Source organism: Coregonus clupeaformis, chromosome 16 (assembly GCF_020615455.1).
Source record: "Coregonus clupeaformis isolate EN_2021a chromosome 16, ASM2061545v1, whole genome shotgun sequence".
Taxonomy (NCBI): domain Eukaryota; kingdom Metazoa; phylum Chordata; class Actinopteri; order Salmoniformes; family Salmonidae; genus Coregonus; species Coregonus clupeaformis.
The window spans coordinates 13,509,823-13,535,210 of NC_059207.1; the positions used below are offsets into that span (position 1 = coordinate 13,509,823).

Sequence of the window (25,388 nt, forward strand, 5' to 3'; positions counted from 1 at the left end):
GAGGAGTGGTGAGAGTAGTAGAGATGTACCAATGCAGAGGGATAGGACAAGTGATATGTTTCAGTAAGATTTGAATGTTTAGCATTTATAGCAATGGTTATTAATTGTACAGCAGGGATGGAACGTACGTCTAAGAAAATTGAGGTTGTGGTGGCAGCTGCAGAGAGGTATTTGGGTGTGCGAGACTTGACATCAGAAGAGTTACAGGGAGTGTTAAGTGGTAATGTTCCATCATCTCAGGTTGAGGGCATGAGGTAGGAATGAATATATTTAAATAGTGGAGTGGGGTGGTGTTAATTATTAATAATAATTTTGAATTTGTGAGTGTAGTGTTAGATGGTAGGGTATTTCTTTATTTAATTTTTCAAGCAAAATATAAGGGAGTTGTACACCAGTCTAGTAGGTGGCGGTAATGCAACAAATTGGATGCCAACCGCCGTTAAACCTCATCGAAGAAGAAGGTCTGTCGTAAGATTCTGGTTCATGCCACGCCCATCGTTTAGACTACGTCATGAAAGAGACTCGCGTCGTTCCTTAGTAACAATTGAACATTTTAAATTACCTCAGTTTCTTTACTATCTCTCCGTGCGCTCTTCTTGAAATGTCGTCTACCGTAAAGAATATTTCGGTAACCTACGACGATGTAGGCAAAACTTTTAGCAGCGGCGATTTCATTTCGGGACGAATAACGTTGGAATTGGGAAAAGATTGCAAAATAGATTCTCTTTCCATAAAAGCGAAGGGAAAGTCGGAGGTCCTTTGGACAGAACATCATAATAAGACAACTGTAACTTACCATTCCAAGGACAAGTACTTTAGCATTGAACAATGTATCATTCGAGAACAAAAAGGCCAAGGTAAGGCATCAAGCCCAGCTTCCAGAGTTTTCAATGGGAAATGTATTTACGAAGTATGCCTATTGTAGTGCAGTAGTAGCGTCGTTCTACCATTTTATTTATTTATATATATACACTACCGTTCAAAAGTTAGAAATGTCCTTGTTTTCCATGAAAACATACATGAAATGAGTTTCAGTAGATAATATAGCAAAATGCATAGGAAATGTAGTCATTGACAAGGTTAGAAATAATGATTTTTAATTGAAATAATAATTGTGTCCTTTGCTTTCGTCATAGAATCCTCCATTTGCAGCAATTACAGTCTTGCAGACCTTTGGCATTCTAGTTGTCAATTTGTTGAGGTAATCTGAAGAGATTTCACCCCATGCTTCCTGAAGCACCTCCCACAAATTGGACAACAGCTCAATAGGGTTGAGATCCGGTGACTGTGCTGGCAACTCCATTATAGACAGAATACCAGCTGACTGCTTATTCCCTAAATAGTTCTTGCATAGTTTGGAGCTGTGCTTTGGGTCATTGTCCTGTTGTAGGAGGAAATTGGCTCCAATCATGCGCCGCACACAGGGTATGGCATGGCATTGCAAAATGGAGTGATAGCCTTCCTTCTTCAAGATCCATTTACCCTGTACAAATCTCCCACTTTACCACCACCAAAGCACCCCCAGACCATCACATTGCCTCCACCATGCTTGACAGATGGCATCAAGCACTCCTCCAGCATCTGATGGCTGCTGATAATGGCCCTCTGTATGCCTATGTAGATATTCCATTAGAAATCAGCCGTTTCCAGCTACAATAGCCATTTACAGCATTAACATTGCCTACACTGTATTTCTGATCAATTTGATGTTTTTTTAGTGGACAAAAAAATAGCTTTTCTTTCAAAAACAAGGACATTTCTAAGTGACCCCAAACTTTTGAACGGTAGTGTGTGTATGTGTATACGTGTGTGTGTGCTATATGTGTCTGTGTGTGTGTGTGAGATCTATATATGGTGGATCAGGCTAGTCCAGTGTAGTCGCCACTGCACTTCACATGTCACTACTATTACTGAAGGTATAGATTGAAAAATTTATGCACTCACTAACTGTAAGTCGCTCTGGATAAGAGCGTCTGCTAAATGACTAAAATGTAAATGACAAGATTTTCTATTGTGTTATTGACTGTACGTTTTTGTTTATTCCATATGTAACTCTGTGTTGTTGTTTTTATCGCACTGCTTTGCTTTATCTTGGCCAGGTCGCAGTTGTAAATGAGAACTTGTTCTCAACTGGCTTACCTGGTTAAATAAAGGTGAAAAAAAAAAAAAGATTGACAAGGGGCTGACTAGTAACGTTATATAATGTGTATAGTCGTTGTCAAAAGTTTTGAGAATGACTCAAGTATTGGTCTTCACAAAGTTTGCTGCTTCAGTGTTATGAAATATTTGTCAGATGTTACTATGGTATACTGAAGTATAATTACAAGCATTCCATAAGTGTCAAAGGCTTTTATTGACAATTACATTAAGTTTATGCAAAGAGTCAATATTTGCAGTGTTGACCCTTCTTTTTCAAGACCTCTGCAATCCGCCCTGGCATGCTGTTTATTAACTTCTGGGCCACATCCTGACTAATGGCAGCCCATTCTTGCATAATCAATGCTTGGAGTTTGTCAGAATTTGTGGGTTTTTGTTTGTCCACCCACCTCTTGAGGATCGACCACAAGTTCTCAATCGGATTAAGGTCTGGGGCGTTTCCTGGCCATGGACCCAAAATGTCGATGTTCTGTTCCCCGAGCCATTTAGTTATCACTTTCGCCTTATGGCAAGGTCCTCCATCATGCTGGAAAAGACACTGGTCGTCACTAAACTGTTCTTGGGTGGTTGGGAGAAGTTGCTCTCGGAGGATGTGTTGGTACCATTCTTTTTTCATGGCTGTGTTCTTAGGCAAAATTGTGAGTGAGCCCACTCACTTGGCTGAGAAGCAACCCCACACATGAATGGTCTCAGGATGCTTTACTGTTGGCATGACACAGGACTGATGGTAGCGCTCACCTTGTCTTCTCCGGACAAGGTGTTTTCCGGAAGCCCCAAACATTCGGAAAGGGGATTCATCAGAGAAAATGACTTTACCCCAGTCCTCAGCAGTCCAATCCCTGTACCTTTTGCAGAATATCAGTCTGTCCCTGACGTTTTTCCTGAAGAGAAGTGGCTTCTTTGCTGCCCTTCTTGACACCAGGCCATCCTCCAAAAGTATTCGCCTCACTGTGCGTGCAGATGCACTCACACCTGCCTGCTGCCATTCTTGAGCAAGCTCTGCACTGGTGGTGCCCCGATCCCGCAGCTGAATCAACTTTAGGAGACGGTCCTGGCACTTGCTGGACTTTCTTGGGCACCCTGACTACTTCTTCACAACAATTGAACCTCTCTCCTTGAAGTTCTTAATGATCCGATAAATGGTTGATTTAGGTGCAATCTTACTAGCAGCAATATCCTTGCCTCTGAAGCCCTTTTTGTGCAAAGCAATGATGACGGCACGTGTTTCCTTGCAGGTAACCATGGTTAACAGAGGAAGAACAATGATTTCGAGCACCACCCTCCTTTAAAGCTTCCAGTCTGTTATTCTAACTCAATCAGCATGACAGAGTGATCTCCAGCCTTGTCCTCGTCAACACTCTCACCTGTGTTAACGAGAGAATCACTGACATGATGGCAGCTGGTCCTTTTGCGACAGGGCTGAAATGCAGTGGAAATGTTTTTTGGGGGATTAAGTTCATTTTCATGGCAAAGAGGGACTTTGCAATTAATTGCAATTCATCTGATCACTCTTCATGACATTCTGTAGCTCAATTGGTAGAGCATGGCGCTTGTAACGCCAGGGTAATGGGTTCGATCCCCGGGACCACCCATACGTAAAAATGTATGCGCACATGACTGTAAGTCACTTTGGATAAAAGTGTCTGCTAAATGGCTTATTATTATTATTATTATTATTATTATTATTATTATTATTATTATTATTATATGCAAATTGCCATCATCAAAACTGAGGCAGCAGACTTTGTGAAAATTAGTATTTGTGTCATTCTCAAAACTTTTGACCACGACTGTACAGCAACTGATCAATAATGATCCATACCATTGCACCAAGTTAAACACCTACTTTTGGTGTAGAGTTGGATTTCTTTAACCAATTTTTACAGGTAAAAGATTCCAGGTAAGCCAATGAGGGGCTGTGGGGCAATGCATTAAGAGTGAGTTATGCGAATTCCAGTGAGCCTTTTCCATCAGCTGATGATGATCCAAACGCATGTTAACAGATGTACATAGTCGCCTTGATCTAAACAATCGTTCAATAACTATATACTGATTTCTCCTTAGGACAAGACCATCAAACCCTGTTGACAGGTCAAAGTGCCACTATGTGTGAGTTTGCTTCTTATAATCACACACTCAACACTTCTGGAACACTGTGTGGCAACGCATGCAGACACACATGAGTGATTCTCATAAAACCAACTGAAACCAATTCAGCTTTATAGCCTTTATATGGACCAGACGGCATCAGATAGATGGCCTACACATAGAGAGACAGAGGGCCGCAGTTTTGCTCGCTCGGATGCTTTCTCCTGTAAGATACATTCAGCCTTTTGTGACTTGAAGGAAAATTATTAAACACAGAAACAGAATGTTTTATTTTTATTTATGGTCAATTTTTTTGTTAAGCATGGCTTCCCTTGGCATCCATGAATACACGCCACTGTTGTGAACTGTCATGGTCAAAGCATATTGATTCTATTGTTGTAAAGATGGGGAGAGGTCTGTCTGTGATAAAGAGATGCTCTGCTTTCTTAACATCACATGCAACCAAACAAGTCCTGCAAGCTCTGGTTTTGTCGCATCTTGACTATTACCCAGTTGTATGGTCAGGTGTGTCAAAAAAGGACCTAGAAAAGCTGCAGCTGAACCTGAACAGAGCAGCACGTCTGGGCCCTCAAATGTACACAGAGGGACAATGTCAATAACATGCAGGTCATTCTCTCCTAGTTCAGAGTGGAGGAGAGATTGACTGCATCACTGCTGGTCTTCGTAAGAGGTATTGACGCGCTGAAAGTACCGAATTGTCTGTTCAGCCTGTTAACACACAGCTCAAAACCTATTGTGTTGGCAGCATCATGTTATGGGTATGCTTGTCATCGGCAGGGACTGGGAAGTTTGTCAGGATCAAAATAAATATGAAAGGAGCAAAGCCCATGTAAAAAGTTAGAGGACAACCTGATTCAGTCTTCTGAAAACCTAACCCTGGGGGAAGAGTTTTATTTTTCAGTGAGACAATTACACATTTTAATGCCAAAGACACACCAGAATGGCTTTCCAAGAGGTGTTGAGTGTTCCTGAGTGGTCTAGTCTGTCCTGATTTTGAAATCTCCTTAAAAAATCAGAGGCAAGGTTTAAATATCACTGTCCATCAATGATCCCCAACCAAATTTACTGAGCCTGAGCAATTTTGACAAAAACCCTAAGAGTTGTGCAAAGTTGGTAGAATCTTAATGGAAATTATTCACAGCTGTAATGGCTGCCAAAGTTGCTTCCACCAAGTATTAGCCTAACCCAGGGGGGTGGAGACTTAACCAATTATGATATTTCAGTAGTATTTTCTTAATTTGAAAAGTTATTTTAAAATAACTTTCTTTCACTTTGAAAATGTTGAGTAGGTTGTAGGGATTAAATTATTTTTTTCCTTTTTAGATTACATTTTAAAGCAGCAAAATGTGAAAAAAGTTAAAGGGGGGTGTACCCCATGCAATCAGGGGTCTCTTCACAGTCCCCAAGTCCAGGACAGAGGCTGGGAGACACAGAGTACTGTATAGAGCAGGGTTCTTCAATTCCGGTCCTGGAGGGCCGAAACACCTCTGTTTTTCATCCTCTCCTTCTAATCAGGGGCTAATTCAGACCTGGGACACCAGGTGAGTGCAATTAACTACCAGGTAGAAAGTGTTTCGGCCCTCCAGGACCGGAATTGAAGAACCCTGGTATAGAGCAATGACTGCATGGAATTATCTTCCACCTCAGGTAACTGTTCAAAAACAGATAAAACAACACCTCAAGGATAAAAAAACCCCCGGATAAAACGACACCTCACAGAACAATGCGGACTGTGAAGAGATGCGCACACACACTCTACACACACCCACACATTATTCTTAGTATTATTAATTTATATATTTTTCTTTACTTTCTCTTTCTTCTTATTATTACTTTAAAATAGTCAGATTGTTCTTTAGTTGGATTGTTCTTAGTTTAAATGTGTGTTGCTGTTCCTGTCCATAAGCATTCTGTATGTTGTCATGTTCTGTTTTGTGTGGACCCCAGGAAGAATAGCTGCTGCTTCTTCAACAGAAAAGAAACATCACTCATTTGGGGTTGAGGCATATAGCATGATGTTGTAATTGTTGACATGCAATGCGGGCTGTTCTTGACATTACACAACTTTTGAGGTCTGAAAACATTGGACAAACCTGTGTTAAAGGGGCATTACACGTAAATTCAAAGATGAATTGTCAAGATGAATACAAGATGATCCCGAAACGTTGGTGGGAGCTAATATATAGTGTACGACTCTCTTTATTTTTATAGCCTACAGCTTACTCGCCGTTAGTCAGCACCTCTACTAACTTTTTTGGGTGTGCACCAGCTCATGCTTTTCACAAGATAAATACACCCCCCATGCCATTGGTTGTGAAGAGCCAGCCGTATGCCTGAACTAATGTTTTGGGTGTGCGCCAGCTCATGCTTTTCACAAGATAAATACACACCCCATGCCATTGGTTGTGTAGAGCCAGCTGTATGCCTGAACACCAACAGGAAAACACCATATCATTTCCTGATTTTATTTCATTTGGGGTTATTGCATATACAGTGGGGGGGGAAAAAGTATTTAGTCAGCCACCAATTGTGCAAGTTCTCCCACTTAAAAAGATGAGAGAGGCCTGTAATTTTCATCATAGGTACACGTCAACTATGACAGACACAATGAGAATTTTTTTTCCAGAAAATCACATTGTAGAATTTTTCATGAATTTATTTGCAAATTATGGTGGAAAATAAGTATTTGGTCAATAACAAAAGTTTAATACTTTGTTATATACCCTTTGTTGGCAATGACACAGGTCAAACGTTTTCTGTAAGTCTTCACAAGGTTTTCACACACTGTTGCTGGTATTTTGGCCCATTCCTCCATGCAGATCTCCTCTAGAGCAGTGATGTTTTGGGGCTGTCGCTGGGCAACAGACTTTCAACTCCCTCCAAAGATTTTCTATGGGGTTGAGATCTGGAGACTGGCTAGGCCACTCCAGGACTTTGAAATGCTTCTTACGAAGCCACTCCTTCGTTGCCCGGGCGGTGTGTTTGGGATCATTGTCATGCTGAAAGACCCAGCCACGTTTCATCTTCAATGCCCTTACTGATGGAAGGAGGTTTTCACTCAAAATCTCACGATACATGGCCCCATTCATTCTTTCCTTTACATGGAACAGTCGTCCTGGTCCCTTTGCAGAAAAACAGCCCCAAAGCATGATGTTTCCACCCCCATGCTTCACAGTAGGTATGGTGTTCTTTGGATGCAACTCAGCATTCTTTGTCCTCCAAACACGACGAGTTGAGTGTTTACCAGAAAGTTCTATTTTGGTTTCATCTGACCATATGACATTCTCCCAATCCTCTTCTGGATCATCCAAATGCACTCTAGCAAACTTCAGACGGGCCTGGACATGTACTGGCTTAAGCAGGGGGACACGTCTGGCACTGCAGGATTTGAGTCCCTGGTGGCGTAGTGTGTTACTGATGGTAGGCTTTGTTACTTTGGTCCCAGCTCTCTGCAGGTCATTCACTAGGTCCCCCCGTGTGGTTCTGGGATTTTTGCTCACCGTTCTTGTGATCATTTTGACCCCACGGGGTGAGATCTTGCGTGGAGCCCCAGATTGAGGGAGATTATCAGTGGTCTTGTATGTCTTCCATTTCCTAATAATTGCTCCCACAGTTGATTTCTTCAAACCAAGCTGCTTACCTATTGCAGATTCAGTCTTCCCAGCCTGGTGCAGGTCTACAATTTTGTTTCTGGTGTCCTTTGACAGCTCTTTGGTCTTGGCCATAGTGGAGTTTGGAGTGTGACTGTTTGAGGTTGTGGACAGGTGTCTTTTATACTGATAACAAGTTCAAACAGGTGCCATTAATACAGGTAACGAGTGGAGGACAGAGGAGCCTCTTAAAGAAGAAGTTACAGGTCTGTGAGAGCCAGAAATCTTGCTTGTTTGTAGGTGACCAAATACTTATTTTCCACCATAATTTGCAAATAAATTCATAAAAAATCCTACAATGTGATTTTCTGGTTGACGTGTACCTAATGATGAAAATTACAGGCCTCTCATCTTTTTAAGTGGGAGAACTTGCACAATTGGTGGCTGACTAAATACTTTTTCCCCCCACTGTAGGTGTATCTACACAATGAATGGCCTGGGATGTGGACTTAAAGGAATAGTTCACACAAATTACACAATACATTGGTCCACTTACTCTGTATGCTGTCTATTTATGAGAAGACAGCAATCTATGCTTTGGTTTTGTTTACCTGGTCATTGTCTCTAACTTTTTAGCATTTCTAGCACAAAGCCAATGTAAGTGAATATCCCTGATTTTATTATACTTTTTCGCATTTCATTTCCAAATCATGTCAAAGTAATTTTATTGAGCTATATAATACATTCTTTACACTTTGGGAGGATTTGGACATGGAACATGCTTGTATCGGGGATATCCACTTGCATAGGTTTTGTGCTATAAATGCTAAACAAAACCAAAGCATGGATTGCTGTCTTACCTTGTCCGCCGACTGCTTACAGGATAAGGAAACCAATGTACCAATGGAATTTTGTAATTTGGGTTAACTTTTCCCATAAGACTACTTTTGAGGTATGAAAACATCTGACAAACAACATTTTTGAAAATGTAATTCCCCTTTTAGGGGTTGTGTAATAATGTAGTAGTCCAATAAACAGAACAATCTGATTAATCTAAAGTTCTTGTTATTAAGATTGGCAGACAAGGAAAGAAAGTATGAAAAAAAAATGTATGCACTCACTAACTGTAAGAGCATCTGCTAAATGACTAAAATGTAAAGAGGGCTTCATCAAAAGAGAAGGCAGAGAAGCATAGAGAGCAACTGTACAGGAATCCAGAGCTGCATGAGGAGTACAGAAGAAAGGAAAGAGAGGTGTGTGTGTAGAGAGGAAAGTTGCAGACGAGTGTTATTGATGACTCATTTGTCCCTACAGAAAGATTTGGTAACAATCCAATTGACACTGCTTTTATACCTGTGTTGTAACCAGGGCTCTAAATTAACTTTTTTCATTGGTAGCACTGTTTTTCATTGGTAGAAAAGTTAGGAGCACCACATACTATAAGCACCAGAAAAATGTATGTTTAAATTGATAGGGAAAGGGGATATCTAGTCAATTGCACAACTGACTGCATTCAACGGAAATGTCTTACACATTTAACTTATGCTTACGCCATATCCTGACTCTGCCATCAGCATGACGCAACAGGAGCCAGGATTTGTCAATGTTTTTCCACTCCTCAATTGTCCAGTGTTGGTGATTGCTTGCCCACTGGAGCTGCTTCTTGTTTTTAGCAGATAGGCGTGTAACCCGTTGTGGTCGTCTGCTGCAATTGCCCAACCGTGACAAGGATTGATGAGTTGTGCGTTCCGAGATGCTGTTCTGCACACCACTGTTGTACTGCGCCGTTATTTGTCTGTTTGTGGCCCGCCTGTTAGCTTGCACGATTCTTGCCATTCTCCTTCGACCTCTCTCATCAACAAGCTGTTTTCGTCCACAGGACTGCCGCTGACTGGATGTTTTTTGTTTGTTGCACCATTCTCTGTAAACCCTAGACACTGTCATGCGTGAAAAGCCCAGGAGGGCGGCCGTTTCTGAGATACTGGATCCGGCGCACCTGGAACCGATGATCATACCAGACTCTAAGTCGCTTAGGTCACTCGTTATACCTATTCTAACATTAAATCGAACAGTAACTGAATGCCTTGATGCCTGTCTGCCTGCTTTATATAGCAAGCCACGGCCACGTGACTCACTCTGTAGGAGTGATCAATTTTCGTGAACGGGGTGGTGTACCTAATAAACTGCGTAGATCAAAACACAACTGTTGGGAATCATAGAAGTATAAAGATTTGGCATGACAACAAATAGAAAAAGCCAGGTAGGAGTTATGACAGGGTAGGAACCAAAGTGTTGGTCGGTGTTTCCCATGGGACCCTAATCACATTTTAATAGCATTTAGACAAATATTTGTGAACAGGCTATCTGATTCAGAACATGCTAATGCACAAACAAACAACATGCTGATATACACCATCACTGGTAGCAACCTGTATTAGAGCTAATGTTTGCTTTGCCCTAGCTAGCGCATTTAGCTAAATGGCATTTTAGCTAGCCAGCTAGCTAGTTAGCGATTAGCATTACTGGTTAGCATTATTTTAGGCACTGGTTGGAACACTGTAGTTAGCCTACACTCGTAACACTGAAGGAATAGGGAAGGACTGTTCATTAAAAAAAATTTGTGGTTTAGCGGGTGTGGGATGTGGTGGAGCTGGGCAGTGGTGGGGAGGTTATGATCAATTTGTTCTTAATGGTTAATATGGTTCTAAATTTATATTTTTTGCTCTTAATAAAATATTGTTTGCTCATTTTATTTGTTCATTAACGTAATGTGGTCTCATCTACCGTAACATGGATCTCATTACCGAAATGCATCAATGATAACATATTCCTAGAATATTACAGAATTCAAAATATTTTAGCTGTGCATAAAATGTAATTTACTCTTTATATTTGTGTACTTTTAAAATATTAATAATAGTTTAAAACATAAATAAAAAATCCAGGTTATGAACATGCTAGATAACTAATTAAAATATACTTAATCATAATCACATTGTTTTGGATGAAATATTGTAATAATTATCCTGTATCTCTAAGGCAATTTTTAAAAAATTGCAACATTTTCACCATGCTATGTTTCTTTTCTAACATCACAAGTGTTACGGTAATACTTTTTTTGCGCATGGTCTTGAATCTGAACAGTTAAGATGATTAATTTGAGACGGTATCTTATTCATTACAAAATAAAAATGTTTATCTTTGTCTTTTAAAAATGTACCAAGTTCGTGAGAATCACCCATACACACACACACACACACACACACTCACTGTGTGGCAACTTTATCAAATACGCAGCTTTACTACACACTTCACTGAACTTTATGCCTAGAAAAAGGTCCATATTTCTGGACGGCTTCTTTTTTACTCTTGTAACATAAACGTGACTTATTGTTTTTCAGATTGTAATGTCGTAGCTCCTGGAACTCACGTTTACCCATTCACCTTTCAGATCCCTCAGCAGTAAGTGCCCTGCATACACACCTGGTGGGCTAATATTTAGATTGCTAAGACACTCGATCATGAAGCACAATCAAATAATTAGAGTAGTTAGCTATCTTGTTAACATCAGCAAGGTAATCCTGAGTTGTTTACAATGGTTAACTTTCTAAGTCATTGTGTTTTATGATTGATTGTGTCTTAGCATTCCTCATGACACACTGAATGAGAATAAACAAATTATTTACTCTACGTTTGAAGCACAGGCAGCCCAATTAGGATATTTTGCCCAATTATGGGCAAAATATCTGATCTGATTGGTTAAAAGACTAATTAGTGGCAAAAGATCAGAAATGAGCTGCCTGAGTAAACAGCCATATTAAGTCAATAATATAATCAATAGATTGCAGATACTACATGGACAGTGCATTCGGAAAGTATTCAGACCCCTTTACTTTTTCCACATTTTGTTACGTTACAGCCTTATTCTAAAATGGATTAAATAAAACATTTTCCACATCAATATACACACTAAACACCATAATGACAAAGCGAAAACAGTTTTATTTTACATTTTAGCAAATGTATTAAAAATAAACATACCTTATTTACATAAGTATTCAGACCCTTTGCTATGAGACATGAAATTGAGCTCCGGTGCATCCTGTTTCCATTGATCATCCTTGAGATGTTTCTACAACTTGATTGGAGTTCACCTGTGGTAAATTCAATTGATTGGACATGATTTGGAAAGACACACACCAGTCCCACAGTTGACAGTGCATGTCAGAGCAAAAACCAAGCCATAAGGTCGAAGGAATGTCTGCAGCATTGAAGGTCCCCAAGAACACAGTAGCCTCCATCATTCTTAAATGGAAGAAGTTTGGAACCACCAACACTCTTGATTGGTAGGGAGCTGTCCACCCAGCCAAACTGACCAATCGGGGGGGGGGTTCCTCTGTGGAGATGGGAGAACTTTACAGAAGGACAACCATCCTTGCAGCACCCTACCAATCAGGCCTTCATGGTAGAGTGGCCAGGCAGAAGCCACTCCTCAGTAAAAGGCACATGACCGCCCGCTTGGAGTTTGCCAAAAGGCACCTAAAGGACTCTGACCATGAGAAACAAGATTCTCTGGGTTGATGAAACCAAGATTGAACTCTTTGGCCTGAATGCCAAGTGTCACGTCTGGAGGAAACCTGGCACCATCCCTACGGTGAAGCGTGATGGCAGCATCATGCTGGGAGACTAGTCAGGATTGAGGGAAAGATGAACGGAGCAAAGTACAGAGAGATCCCTGATGAAAACCTCCTCCAGAGCGCTCAGGACCTCAGACTGGGGTGAAGGTTCACCTTCCAACAGGACAACAACCCTAAGCACACAGCCAAGACAACGCAGGAGTGGCTTCAGGACAAGTCTCTGAATGTCCTTGAGTGGCCCAGCCAGAGCCCGGACTTGAACCCGATTTTAACATCTCTGGAGATACCTGAAAATAGCTGTGCAGCGACGCTCCCCATCCAACCTGACAGAGCTTGAGAGGATCTGCAGAGAAGAATGGGAGAAACTCCCCAAATACAGGTGTGCCAAGCTTGTAGCGTCATACCCAAGAAGACTCGAGGCTGTAATCGCTGCTAAAGGTGCTTCAACAAAGTACTGAGTAAAGGGTCTGAATACTTACAGTGCTATGAAAAAGTATTTGCCCCCTTTCTAATTTTCTCAACTTTTGCATATTTGTGATACTGAATGTTATCAGATCTTCAACCAAAACCTAATATTAGATAAAGGGAACATAAGTGAACAAATAACACAACAATTACATATTTATTTCATTTATTTCATAAACAAAGTTATGCAACACCCAATTCCCCTGTGTGAAAAAGTAATTGCCCCCTTACACTCAATAACTGGTTGTGCCACCTTTATCTGCAATGACTCCCCATAAGAGCCAGTTTCACATAGCGCTTGGTTTTTGCGACTGCACTTGAAGAAACAAAAGTTTGGACACACTTACTCATTCCAGGGTTTTTCTTTATTTTCACTATTTTAAGTCTTTCAGTTCTTGAAATTTTCCAGATTGACTGACCTTCATGTTTTAAAGTAATGGACTGTCGTTTCTCTTTGCTTATTTGAGCTGTTCTTGCCATAATATGAACTTGGTCTTTTACCAAATAGGGCTATCTTCTGTATACCACCCCTACCTTGTCACAACACAACTGATTGGCTCAAACACATTAAGGAAAGAATTTCCACAAATTAACTTTTGACAAGGCACACCTGTTAATTGAAATGCATTCCAGGTGACTACCTCATGAAGCTGGTTTAGAGAATGCCAAGAGTGTGCAAATCTGTCATCAAGGCAAATGGTGGCTACTTTGAAGAATCTCAAATATAAAATATAAAATATATTTTGCTTTGTTTAACACTTTGCACCAATCGGAGACATTAGTTGCCCATTTTCCAATTATGACAGTTCACTTGTTTATTTATGGCCCTAATCTGGAGTTACCATACAGCTGAGTGTAGTTACCAAATAGCTTCTAGTTACTACACCATAAAATATTAACTTTATGTAGAATGTCGATCTATCACCACGCTTAGTCTCCGTTTTGTAATAAAAAATAAACTAATAATACTGATGTTCCTCCTTCATAGAGCAATGCCATCATCCTTTAAAGGTGCCTGGGGGAAAATCCTGTATACGTTAGAGGCCAAGTTGAGCAGATCAATGAGGATATCCAGCAAAGCCAGGGCTGAGTTCCCCTTTGTCTCCAAGGCAGACCCGGGCAGCATCTCTGTGCTGATGGTATGGAATCAAACACACACACACACACACACACACACACACACACACACATGCGCCTTGTTGACACAGTGAATACTACTGTGTGAGCCTATCCCGATACTAATGCAGTACTGCCAATGCTTTTCTTAATTGTTTCTCCTCCTTATTGTGGTTATATGGTGGTGGTGTTTGTAGCACAACTGTCTGTTCCTTTTCAGATACCTCAGCATGGAACCAAGGCTAAAAAGATGAAGTTATTCACCTCAGGAAAAGTGGGAATGGACATTCACATAGAGAGAATGGGCTACTACTTAGGTAAGAAAACCAACAGGACTAACGAGGGCTAGGGACAGAGTAATGCACCCCTGGTATATAGCCTTTCATACCATACTGTTGCTTAAGAACATTTGACTGTTCTTAGAAAATATAAGGTATGGAAACATGTAAGAGTGAAGGAAGGGTGTTGTCAGTATTCCAATCCTCAAGCATATACTTTCCAGATGATTGCATTTTGTTCTTTGTCATGCATACACAAACAATACAGCTGAATCTTGTCAGTTGTATTGTTGACTTTAGTGGTTAAAGTGGAATTGACAGCATTTTAATGACTTTGCAAATATGAAACAAACAGACGATCATATCAGTCAAAAATATCAACCCATTCGGGATGCACTGTTTCAATGACTCAATATTTTGGACAAAAACGGACGAATGTAAGTAACTAAGGCTGGGAAAGTCTATACAATCAAACTAGCATGGGCAATGATCACAAGTAGGTCATAACGTGGCTAGTAGGCTTGCATATCTATTTATGTAACTATTTAGCAAGCTAAAAACACTGAGGCTAAGGTTAGCTAACTGCTGGAAGGATGTCATGTCATTGGACGAGTGGGAGAGCGACCAACTTTTTCCCCTCACATCGTTTTTCGGTGGCTACAGCTAGAGTTGCGGGTGTCATTTGGTTAGCTAGCAAGAAATGTGAATCGCTTTGCTAGCTAGCTATGCTGAACTTGAACGACTGTTATCCACAGTTAGCATGCATATCTCTGAGTTGTCAATCAAATATATTTGGGATCGATCAAATGGGCGGGCCGGCAGTTCGTATTGAGTTGTCAAAACGTGCGTTGGGACAATCATTCATTCATCTTTCATCTTGGGAGATTATCAGTGGTCTTGTATGTCTTCCATTTCCTAATAATTGCTACCACAATTGATTTCTTCAAACCAAGCTGCTTACCTATTGCAGATTCAGTCTTCCTAGCCTGGTGCAGGTCTACAATTTTGTTTCTGGTGTCCTTTGACAGCTCTTTGGTCTTGGCCATAGTGGAGTTTGGAGTGTGACTGTTTGAGGTTGTGGACAGGTGTCTTTTATACTGATAACAAGTTCAAACAGGTGCCATTAATACAGGTAACGAGTGGAGGACAGAGGAGCCTCTTAAAGAAGAAGTTACAGGTCTGTGAGAGCCAGAAATCTTGCTTGTTTGTAGGTGACCAAATACTTATTTTCCACCATAATTTGCAAATAAATTCATAAAAAATCCTACAATGTGATTTTCTGGAGTTTCTTTCCTCAATTTGTCTGTCATAGTTGACGTGTACCTATGATGAAAATTACAGGCCTCTCTCATCTTTTTAAGTGGGAGAACTTGCACAATTGGTGGTTGACTAAAAACTTTTTTTCTCCACTGTATGCCTACTATAGCTCTGATTTGGCTATGGCACACTGGTCTGTGTAGAGTCCGGTCCTGGACAAGACTGACACATTTGTATTAGGTTTTATTTACTGCAGTGTCTATTAATTATCCAAACGCACGGCCGCTTTCACACTCTATATTGATATAGAATTTTCACAAATGCCTTACTCTACGTCATTCCCAAACATTCTATGAAAGTATGGAAATTACCCTATCTATGTGCTCGCTTGTCAGAAAATGTAAAAGAAACGTAATTCTTCCTGGGGGTGTATATGAACAGATTTTTATATGATTTAATGTTGCTAAAACGCTGTCAGTTCCACTTTAACACTTGTATTTATGAATTACTTATTCATAAAAAAGCACAAGTTGAGGTTTCACGCAAATCATGCACAGACATGGTAGATTTGCTCAAGTGTTTGAATTACTATCATTTATCTCATATTAGGGTTTGACCATGGCGCTGAGTATCATGAATTCAGAAAAACATAGCTACCATAAATATACCCCCCTCCCTTTGCAGGTGAAGACCTGACGGTTGTGGCGTCCATTGAGAATAGCTCCTCTCGTGAGATCAAGCCCAAGTATACTCTGTACCAGAAGGACAGCTTCTTTGCGAGGGGAAAGATGAGGGTGTCCACTAAAGACATCCTGAAAGAGCTGGGAGAGCCTATCCCGCCATCTGGGCAACTGAAAGTCACTAAAGTCCTTAAAATCCCACACCACATTGTTCCGTCCATCCTCACCTGCAGTAATATCAAATGCGAGTACAGGCTGAAGGTGTGTATCTCTCTGTGTGTGTGTTAAAACATGTATTCAGTGTCTATCCAAAACCACTACTACAATGTGCCTTGACCATTTATTTACTAAGATACAGGAAACATGTTCTGGGCTTACAACATGCTGTAGTGGGCTTGGTTGCTGCAAAAGGAATGCTCTGGTGAAACTCCTCCCTTTCTTTTGTTGTTATTGCTTACCAAGGGAGTCATTAGACTTTTGAAATGATTAGAGACCCAGTTTTACAACTTCTGAAGTCATGTGGGTTGTTATCATTGATAGAAATGTAGCGCAAAGACTAGAGGCTGGCTACATTTTAACCACAATGATCTTAATGAGAAATGTTCTCTTTCTCTAAGAATAACTTACTGTTGGGCAAACCATTTTCTTAATGAGTCCACATTATGCAATTGGTAAATCGTTATACTGTTTGACAAAGTGTCACTGATCGATTTATACGAGTCATTTTTTCTAACTCAAATGTAAACGTTTTTTTTTTAAACAGTATGCACTTGAAATATTAGCTTGAATATACGTTATATCCAATAATCAAGGGCAGCAGGTAGTCTACTGGTTAAGAGCGTTGGGCGTAAATGACTAAAATGTAAATGTAATCATTTACCTTTAATTCTAGCTTGCATACTGTGCTTTGTCGTTTATTGCATTGAATTTGATTCCAATATCCTTGTTTACATCATAGATCGTCCTGGATGTTCCGTACGCCAGAGACCCAGAAGTCAAATTGCCATTGGTCATCCTCCCTGGAACTCAAACGCCTGGACTGCAGCCGCCACCTTACTCTGACTTTGGTTTTGACTCGTTTGGGAACACAAACCAACCCGGATGGAACAGCGCACCACAATTCCCAACGGCCCCAGGAGCCTATCCACCAACGGCCCCAGGAGCCTATCCACCAACGGCCCCAGGAGCCTATCCACCAACGGCCCCAGGAGCCTATCCACCAACGGCCCCAGGAGCCTATCCACCAATGGCCCCAGGAGCTTATGCGCCTCCCCCAGCCTACGGAGTATACCCATCCCTGTCTGATTTTGGTGGTCAATCCTAGTGGGAGAAAAGATAGAGGGTAGATGATAACAAATGAATGCGTTGTATATTATAATGTGCAGTTTTCTATCTCTTTAGACGTCCATTTATACTTCCATACTTCTCTATTGTTGATGTTTCTTGTCATTGCCATGGCAACGTGTATAACTTCAATCTTTTTGGAAATGCCTACTATGAATAATGAAATGGAACAAAGCTCTGCCTAACAGTGTGCCTTGTATAAGTTGTCTACATATGAATATTGCTGGTAAGAATGAAACAGTGAATGTTATAATTTCATGGCGGTGCTGATAATCTAATTAAATAGTTTTATTTATAAGGTGTTTGTGGTTTTCTGTATCTCAAAAAATGGACCAGTGGCCTATTATCGTCCTGGACGTCCCTGCTTTTTATTTCCTTGGACTTATTTGGCCATTTTCACTATTACATATATACATACACACACACACACACATTTTCACTATTACCATATACACACACACACATACACACACATTTCCACTATTACCATATATATATCCAGGATGATAATAGGCCACTGGTCAATTTTTTTTATGATGAGATACAGAAAACCACAAACACCTTGTTATCAACCAAATACCACACCATATGCATACATAAACCTTATGTAAGCCTTACAACCTTTTATTTTATGGAGAAGAATCACGGAGTTATGCTGCCACAACAAGTGTTGGAAAATTAATCAGACGTAACGTTTAATGATGACATTGCAAATATCGTGGGCAAAGGCCTATTTATTGTCCCCGCCTATTGTAAACATAAACCTACTCCCTTACTATGTTATATTACAGACAGTTGTGAACCCAACCAACACTTGTTTTTCTTTCTGCGTTGGCTACGCTTCATTTCATTGACCAGAATGACAATCGAAATCTTCACAATCAAATATGACGCGAAGAATGGGCTAAATGTATTTTCAAGGGGAGATACTATCACAGGGAGAATTATGTTGGTCGTTTCAGCTGAAACAAAGATTAAATGTCTTTCTGTCAAGGCAAAAGGAAAAGCTACTGTTTTGTGGGAGGAAGATTATGGACAATACTCGATGGTAACATACCATGCCAAAGATGAATATTTTTCAATTAAGCAGTGTATACTGCAGGAAGGGAATGGTAAAGTATCAAAACTTATTTTCTTATTTTCTTACAAATGTATGCATTGCATATCAGCCATCATAAAGATGAGGAGGACATTTTGGGGAAAAAGTAGTAAAGGGGCAATCTGCAGTTCAAACAATAAAAAAGCTATACTGTTTGGATAAAGTTAAGGAAAGGCGGGGGTAGAGAAATGTAGACTAACCACACTCAAATTCATAGACGGAGCTCTGAGTGCAAGAACTGATCATCCATGATATCAAACTTATAGTTTTAACCAGGGGTGCAATTTTCACTGGGGGGGGGGGGACATGTCCCCCCCACATTCAGAAGTTTTATTTATAGCCCCCCCCCCCCACAGTTTTATCATTGGAATGTGAACCAAACGAGGCAACGGTGTGCTTTAGGTAGCTTAGGGCGGCAGGTAGCTTAGTGGTTAAGAGCGTTGTGCCAGTAACCGAAAGGTCGCTGGTTCTAATCCCCGAGCCAACTAGGTGAAAAATCTGTTGATGTGCCCTTGAGCAAGGCACTTAACCCTAATTGCTCCTGTAAGTCGCTCTGGATAAGAGCGTCTGCTAAATGACGTAAATGTAAAAATGTAAAAAACTATGAAATAACACACATGGAATCATGTAGTAACCAAAAAAGTGTTAAACAAATTAAAATAGATTTTAGATTCTTCAAAGTAGCCACCCTTTGCCTTGATGACAGCTTTGCACACTCTTGGCATTCTCTCAACCAGCTTCATGAGGTAGTCACCTGGAATGCATTTCAATTAACAGGTGTGCCTTGTTAAAACTTCATTTGTGGAATTTATTTCCTTCTTAATGCGTTTGAGCTAATCAGTTGTGTTGTGACAAGTTAGGGTTGGTATACAGAAGATAGCCCTATTTGGTAAAAGACCAAGTCCATATTATGGCAAGAACAGCTCAAATAAGCAAAGAGAAATGACAGTCCATCATTACTTTAAGAAATGAAGGTCAGTCAATCCGGAAAATTTCTTTACTCATTACATCCTCAAGTCTTCTTGGGTATGACATTACAAGCTTGGCACACCTGTATTTGGGGAGTTTCTTCCATTCTTCTCTGCAGATCCTCTCAAGCTATGTCAGGTTGGATGGGGAGTGCGCTGCACAGCTATTTTCAGGTATCTCCAGAGATGTTCGATCGGGTTCAAGTCTGGGCTCTGGCTGGGCCACTCAAGGACATTCAGAGACTTGTCCAGAAGCCACTCCTGCTTTGTCTTGGCTATGTGCTTAGGATTGTTGTCCTGTATGAAGGTGAATCTTCCCGTCTGAGGTCCTGAGCACTCTGGAGCAGGTTTTCATCAAGGATCTCTCTGTACTTTGCTCCATTCATCTTTCCCTCGATCTTGACTAGTCTCCCAGTTCCTGCCGCTGAAAAACATCCCCACAGCATGATGCTGCCACCACCATGCTTCACTGTAGGGATGGTGCCAGGTTTCCTCCAAACATGGCGATTTTGAAAGAACGCTCGGCCTTGATTTCAACATTCACAGACATTGATTATTAATCCAGTCCAGACTGGCCTTGATTTGGCCCAAACATAGACGTCTATGATTGGTTCAGATTTGGTCCAGTCCGGACCAATTGTTCAGAAATACAGTGGGGAGAACAAGTATTTGATACACTGCCGATTTTGCAGGTTTTCCTACTTACAAAGCATGTAGAGGTCTATAATTTTTATCATAGGTACACTTCAACTGTGAGAGACGGAATCTAAAACCAAAATCCAGAAAATCACATTGTATGATTTTTAAGTAATTAATTTGCATTTTATTGCATGACATAAGTATTTGATACATCAGAAAAGCTGAACCCGCAGGTGAAGAAGACTGATGTGGAGGTCCTAGGCTGGCGTGGTTATAAGTTGTCTGCAGTTGTGAGGCCGGTTGGACATACTGCCAAATTCTCTAAAACGACGTTGGAGGTGGCTTATGGTAGAGCAATGGACATTAAATTATCTGGCAACAGCTCTGGTGGACATTCCGGCAGTCAGCATGCCAATTGCACGCTACTTCAAAACTTGAAACATCTGTGACATTTTGTGACAAAACTGCACATTTTAGAGTGACATTTTATTGTCCCCAGCCCAAGGTCCACCTATGTAATGATCATGCTGTTTAATCAGCTTCTTGATATGCCACACCTGTCAGGTGGATGGATTATCTTGGCAAAGGAGAAATTCTCACTAACAGGGATGTAAACAAATTTGTGCACAACATTTGAGAGAAATAAGCTTTTTGTGCATATGGAAAATTTCTGGGATCTTTTATTTCAGCTCATGAAACATGGGACCAACACTTGACATGTTGCGTTTATATTTTTGTTCAGTATATATACATTGAGTGTACAAAACATTAAGGACACATACCTGCTCTTTCCATGACATAGACTGACCAGGTGAATCCAGGTGAAAGCAATATGATCCCTTATTGATGCCACTTGTTAAATCCACTTCAATCAGTGTAGATGAAAGGGAAGAGACAGGTTAAATAAGGATTTTTAAGCCTTGAGACAATTGAGACATGGATTATGTATGTGTGCCATTCAGAGGGTAAATGGGCAAGACAAAATATTTAAGTGCCTTTTGAACGAGGTATGGTAGTAGGTGCCAGGCGCACCAGTTTGTGCCAAGAACTGCAAAGCTGCATGCGTTTTTCACGCTCAATAGTTTCCCGTGTGTATCAAGAATAGTCCACCACCCAAAGGACATCCAGACAACTTGACACAACTGTGGGAAGCATTGGAGTCAACATAGGCCAACATCCCTGTGGAGTCCATGCCCCGACAAATTGAGGCTGTTCTGATGGCAAAATGAGTGGTGCAATTCAATATTAGGAAGGTGTCCTTAATGTTTTGTACCCTCAGTGTGTATATATATACAGTACCAATCAAAAGTTTGGACACACCTACTCAGTCCAGGGTTTTTCTTTATTTGGACTATTTTCTGGTAGAATAAGTCTTTCAAAGTTCTTGAAATTGATGCAGGACGTCCATGGACTTCGGTTATTGGTCCGCATACGTTGATTTTTGTTTGGTCCAGAACGGCCTTGATTTGGCCCAAAAATAGACGTTTATGATTGGTTAACCTCCATTTTGCTTCTCTTTCCTATTTTATTTGAACATTTAAACATGACATAATGCGTTCTTCATTGACGTATGATTAATGTGACTTCAACGTCAGACAAAGCAACTTTTTAATGTCTGGTAGAGTCATGTTTTCAATGTCTGCAAAAATAGGTATTTTTCAATGTCTGTAAAAAGACAATTTCAACATTGGTAAAATATCTATTTTAAACTTTCTCCATGAACTGAAAATTAACTTGATGTCTTTTCAATGTCTCTTTAACGTCTACATGTGTTTGTATATCATTTTTCATTGCATGTACATTTATTTGCAGTTGTCACTATGACAATACACACACCCTGAAAGCGCTGAATAGTCTGTAAACACCTTATACAGTGTGCAGTAGAATGGGTTGATCAGTTGACAGGCAAAGGCTACTGTAGAATGAGAAATTATAAACTGTCCTCTAGTGTGGATGCTCGCCAATGTTTATAGTTTATGTACAGTTTATCATTTATTATAGTTATCATTATAATTATCGCCCTAGGCGTGGATGTCCCTTTAACTTGACAAAAAAATTATAATAAAGTAATGCAGCTCACGCTCTTCCGATTTTGAAAGAACGCTCGGCCTTGATTTCAACATTCACAGACATTGATTATTAATCCAGTCCAGACTGGCCTTGATTTGGCCCAAACATAGACGTCTATGATTGGTTCAGATTTGGTCCAGTCCGGACCAATTGTTCAGAAATACAGTGGGGAGTACAAGTATTTGATACACTGCCGATTTTGCAGGTTTTCCTACTTACAAAGCATGTAGAGGTCTATAATTTTTATCATAGGTACACTTCAACTGTGAGAGACGGAATCTAAAACCAAAATCCAGAAAATCACATTGTATGATTTTTAAGTAATTAATTTGCATTTTATTGCATGACATAAGTATTTGATACATCAGAAAAGCTGAACTTAATATTTGGTACAGAAACCTTTGTTTGCAATTACAGAGATCATACGTTTCCTGTAGGTCTTGACCAGGTTTGCACACACTGCAGCAGGGATTTTATAATAAATAATAATAAATAATGGGATTTTGGCCCACTCCTCTATACAGACCTTCTCCAGATCCTTCAGGTTTCGGGGCTGTCGCTGGGCAATACGGACATTCAGCTCCCTCCAAAGATTTTCTATTGGGTTCAGGTCTGGAGACTGGCTAAGCCACTCCAGGACCTTGAGATGCTTCTTACGGAGCCACTCCTTAGTTGCCCTGGCTGTGTGTTTCGGGTCATTGTCATGCTGGAAGACCCAGCCACGACCCATCTTCAATGCTCTTACTGAGGGAAGGAGGTTGTTGGCCAAGATCTCGCGATACATGGCCCCATCCATCCTCCCCTCAATACGGTGCAGTCGTCCTGTCCACTTTGCAGAAAAGCATCCCCAAAGAATGATGTTTCCACCTCCATGCTTCACGGTTGGGATGGTGTTCTTGGGGTTGTACTCATCCTTCTTCTTCCTCCAAACACGGCGAATGGAGTTTAGACCAAAAAGCTCTATTTTTGTCTCATCAGACCACATGACCTTCTCCCATTCATCCTCTGGATCATCCAGATGGTCATTGGCAAACTTCAGATGGGCCTGGACATGTGCTGGCTTGAGCAGGGGGACCTTGCGTGCGCTGCAGGATTTTAATCCATGACGGCGTAGTGTGTTACTAATGGTTTTCTTTGAGACTGTGGTCCCAGCTCTCTTCAGGTCATTGACCAGGTCCTGCCGTGTAGTTCTGGGCTGATCCCTTACCTTCCTCATGATCATTGATGCCCCACGAGGTGAGATCTTGCATGGAGCCCCAGACCGAGGGTGATTGACCGTCATCTTGAACTTCTTCAATTTTCTAATAATTGCGCCAACAGTTGTTGCCTTCTCACCAAGCTGCTTGCCTATTGTCCTGTAGCCCATCCCAGCCTTGTGCAGGTCTACAATTTATCCCTGATGTCCTTACACAGCTCTCTGGTCTTGGCCATTGTGGAGAGGTTGGAGTCTGTTTGATTGAGTGTGTGGACAGGTGTCTTTTATACAGGTAACGAGTTCAAACAGGTGCAGTTAATACAGGTAATGAGTGGAGAACAGGAGGGCTTCTTAAAGAAAAACTAACAGGTCTGTGAGAGCCGGAATTCTTACTGGTTGGTAGGTGATCAAATACTTATGTCATGCAATAAAATGCAAATTAATTACTTAAATATCATACAATGTGATTTTCTGGATTTTTGTTTTAGATTCCGTCTCTCACAGTTGAAGTGTACAGTTGAAGTGTACCTATGATAAAAATTACAGACCTCTACATGCTTTGTAAGTAGGAAAACCTGCAAAATCGGCAGTGTATCAAATACTTTGTACAACATGTCATTGATTAGACTGGGGTTTAAAAAAGGTGAGTAGCCTAAAGTGAGTAATGTGAAGGGAGGGGGGGGGCAGCAAAAGCTGCGTAAGGTTTTTCCAAAACTTTCTTTGTGTGTTAAGAAACACAGAACATTATAAGGTTGTTTAATGCACAGGATAGGTGTTCTGCTGGAGTGTGAAGGGCTGGTTCAGTCAGGTCACGCAGCGGCTGCCTAATTTGAAAGTCCAAAAATGGATGTACCAATCGCAGAATGCCCATAATCAGCTCAGTTAACTTTGATAACAGATGTTGGGAGAGACTACATGGTCAACATTGTTCAGTGTATCTAAATTAGATTTATATTTCCCCAAACTCTCAGGCACCAATGTTCTAACTCCAGGAAGGCATGTGCATCCTTTCTCGTTCCAAATTCCTGACAAGTAAGTATTACACTTTTTAATGTTGTAAATATAACCGATGTGAAATGGCTAACTAGTCAGTGGTGCACATTAGTAGTTTTCAATCGGTGACATCACCCAATTGGGGAAGCCACCTACTTACTCCGAGACCTTGAAGTAGTTGTTTCCCTTGCTCCCCAAGGGCCCCGGCTTTTGTGGAGCAATAGGTAATGATACTTCATGGGTGATAGTTGTCAATGTGTTCAGAGGGTCCCAGGTTTCTAGCTGAGGTTGGGGCAACGACAGGGACACATTGCTGTTTTGACCCAGATCACTCAGTTGGGCTCTGCCCAGCTGCGGGGTCGCTGTGGAAAATGAGGAGGTCAAAGGGGGATGAAATGGCTAGTTAATTACCAGTGCACGCTAGTTAACAGTCCGCAAGGGCTGTGGCTTTTGTGGAGCGATGGGTAACAATGCTTTGTGGGTGATAGTAGTTTATGTGAGGGTCTTTGTTTTCGAACCAAGATTGGGGCAAGCATAGAGATGGAAGCAACATTGTTACATGAACATTACTTGGATGCAATATGAATTTAATTTGTGAGTTTTACCAGAGAAGCAACCACTGATGTCAGATTCAAATAGGCCTACTCTGATTTTGGAAGGCTAACCATGAGAGACTAGGCACTACTCATATGCACGATCTACATCTACATAAAGAAATCATAGCAGTGCAGGAACATAATTTGAAATAAACCAGATATATTAGCTGCAGAAAGAGTATATGAGATGAATGC

At 40.8% G+C, this 25,388-nt stretch overlaps 1 protein-coding gene across 1 annotated transcript; it reads left to right on the plus strand.

Annotated features, from left to right (window-relative positions):
* Positions 1-507: 507 nt before the first annotated feature.
* On the plus strand, positions 508-18,440 carry LOC121584450 (arrestin domain-containing protein 3). Its single transcript, XM_041900332.2, has 7 exons — positions 508-857; positions 4,222-4,266; positions 11,258-11,318; positions 13,947-14,097; positions 14,295-14,391; positions 16,294-16,550; positions 17,248-18,440. Exons 1-7 carry the CDS (start codon positions 602-604, stop codon positions 17,611-17,613), a joined length of 1,233 nt encoding a protein of 410 aa, XP_041756266.2. The 5' UTR covers positions 508-601; the 3' UTR covers positions 17,614-18,440.
* Positions 18,441-25,388: the final 6,948 nt, after the last annotated feature.

Excerpts from the sequence above, each read along its gene's own strand:
- LOC121584450 (XM_041900332.2), top strand. The coding sequence starts at position 602 with ATGTCGTCTACCGTAAAGAATATTTCGGTAACCTACGACGATGTAGGC. Across the intron at positions 4,267-11,257 it reads AGGTCAAAGTGCCACTATGT|ATTGTAATGTCGTAGCTCCT; the intron begins GTGAGTTTGCTT and ends ATTGTTTTTCAG. Across the intron at positions 14,098-14,294 it reads GCAGCATCTCTGTGCTGATG|ATACCTCAGCATGGAACCAA; the intron begins GTATGGAATCAA and ends GTTCCTTTTCAG.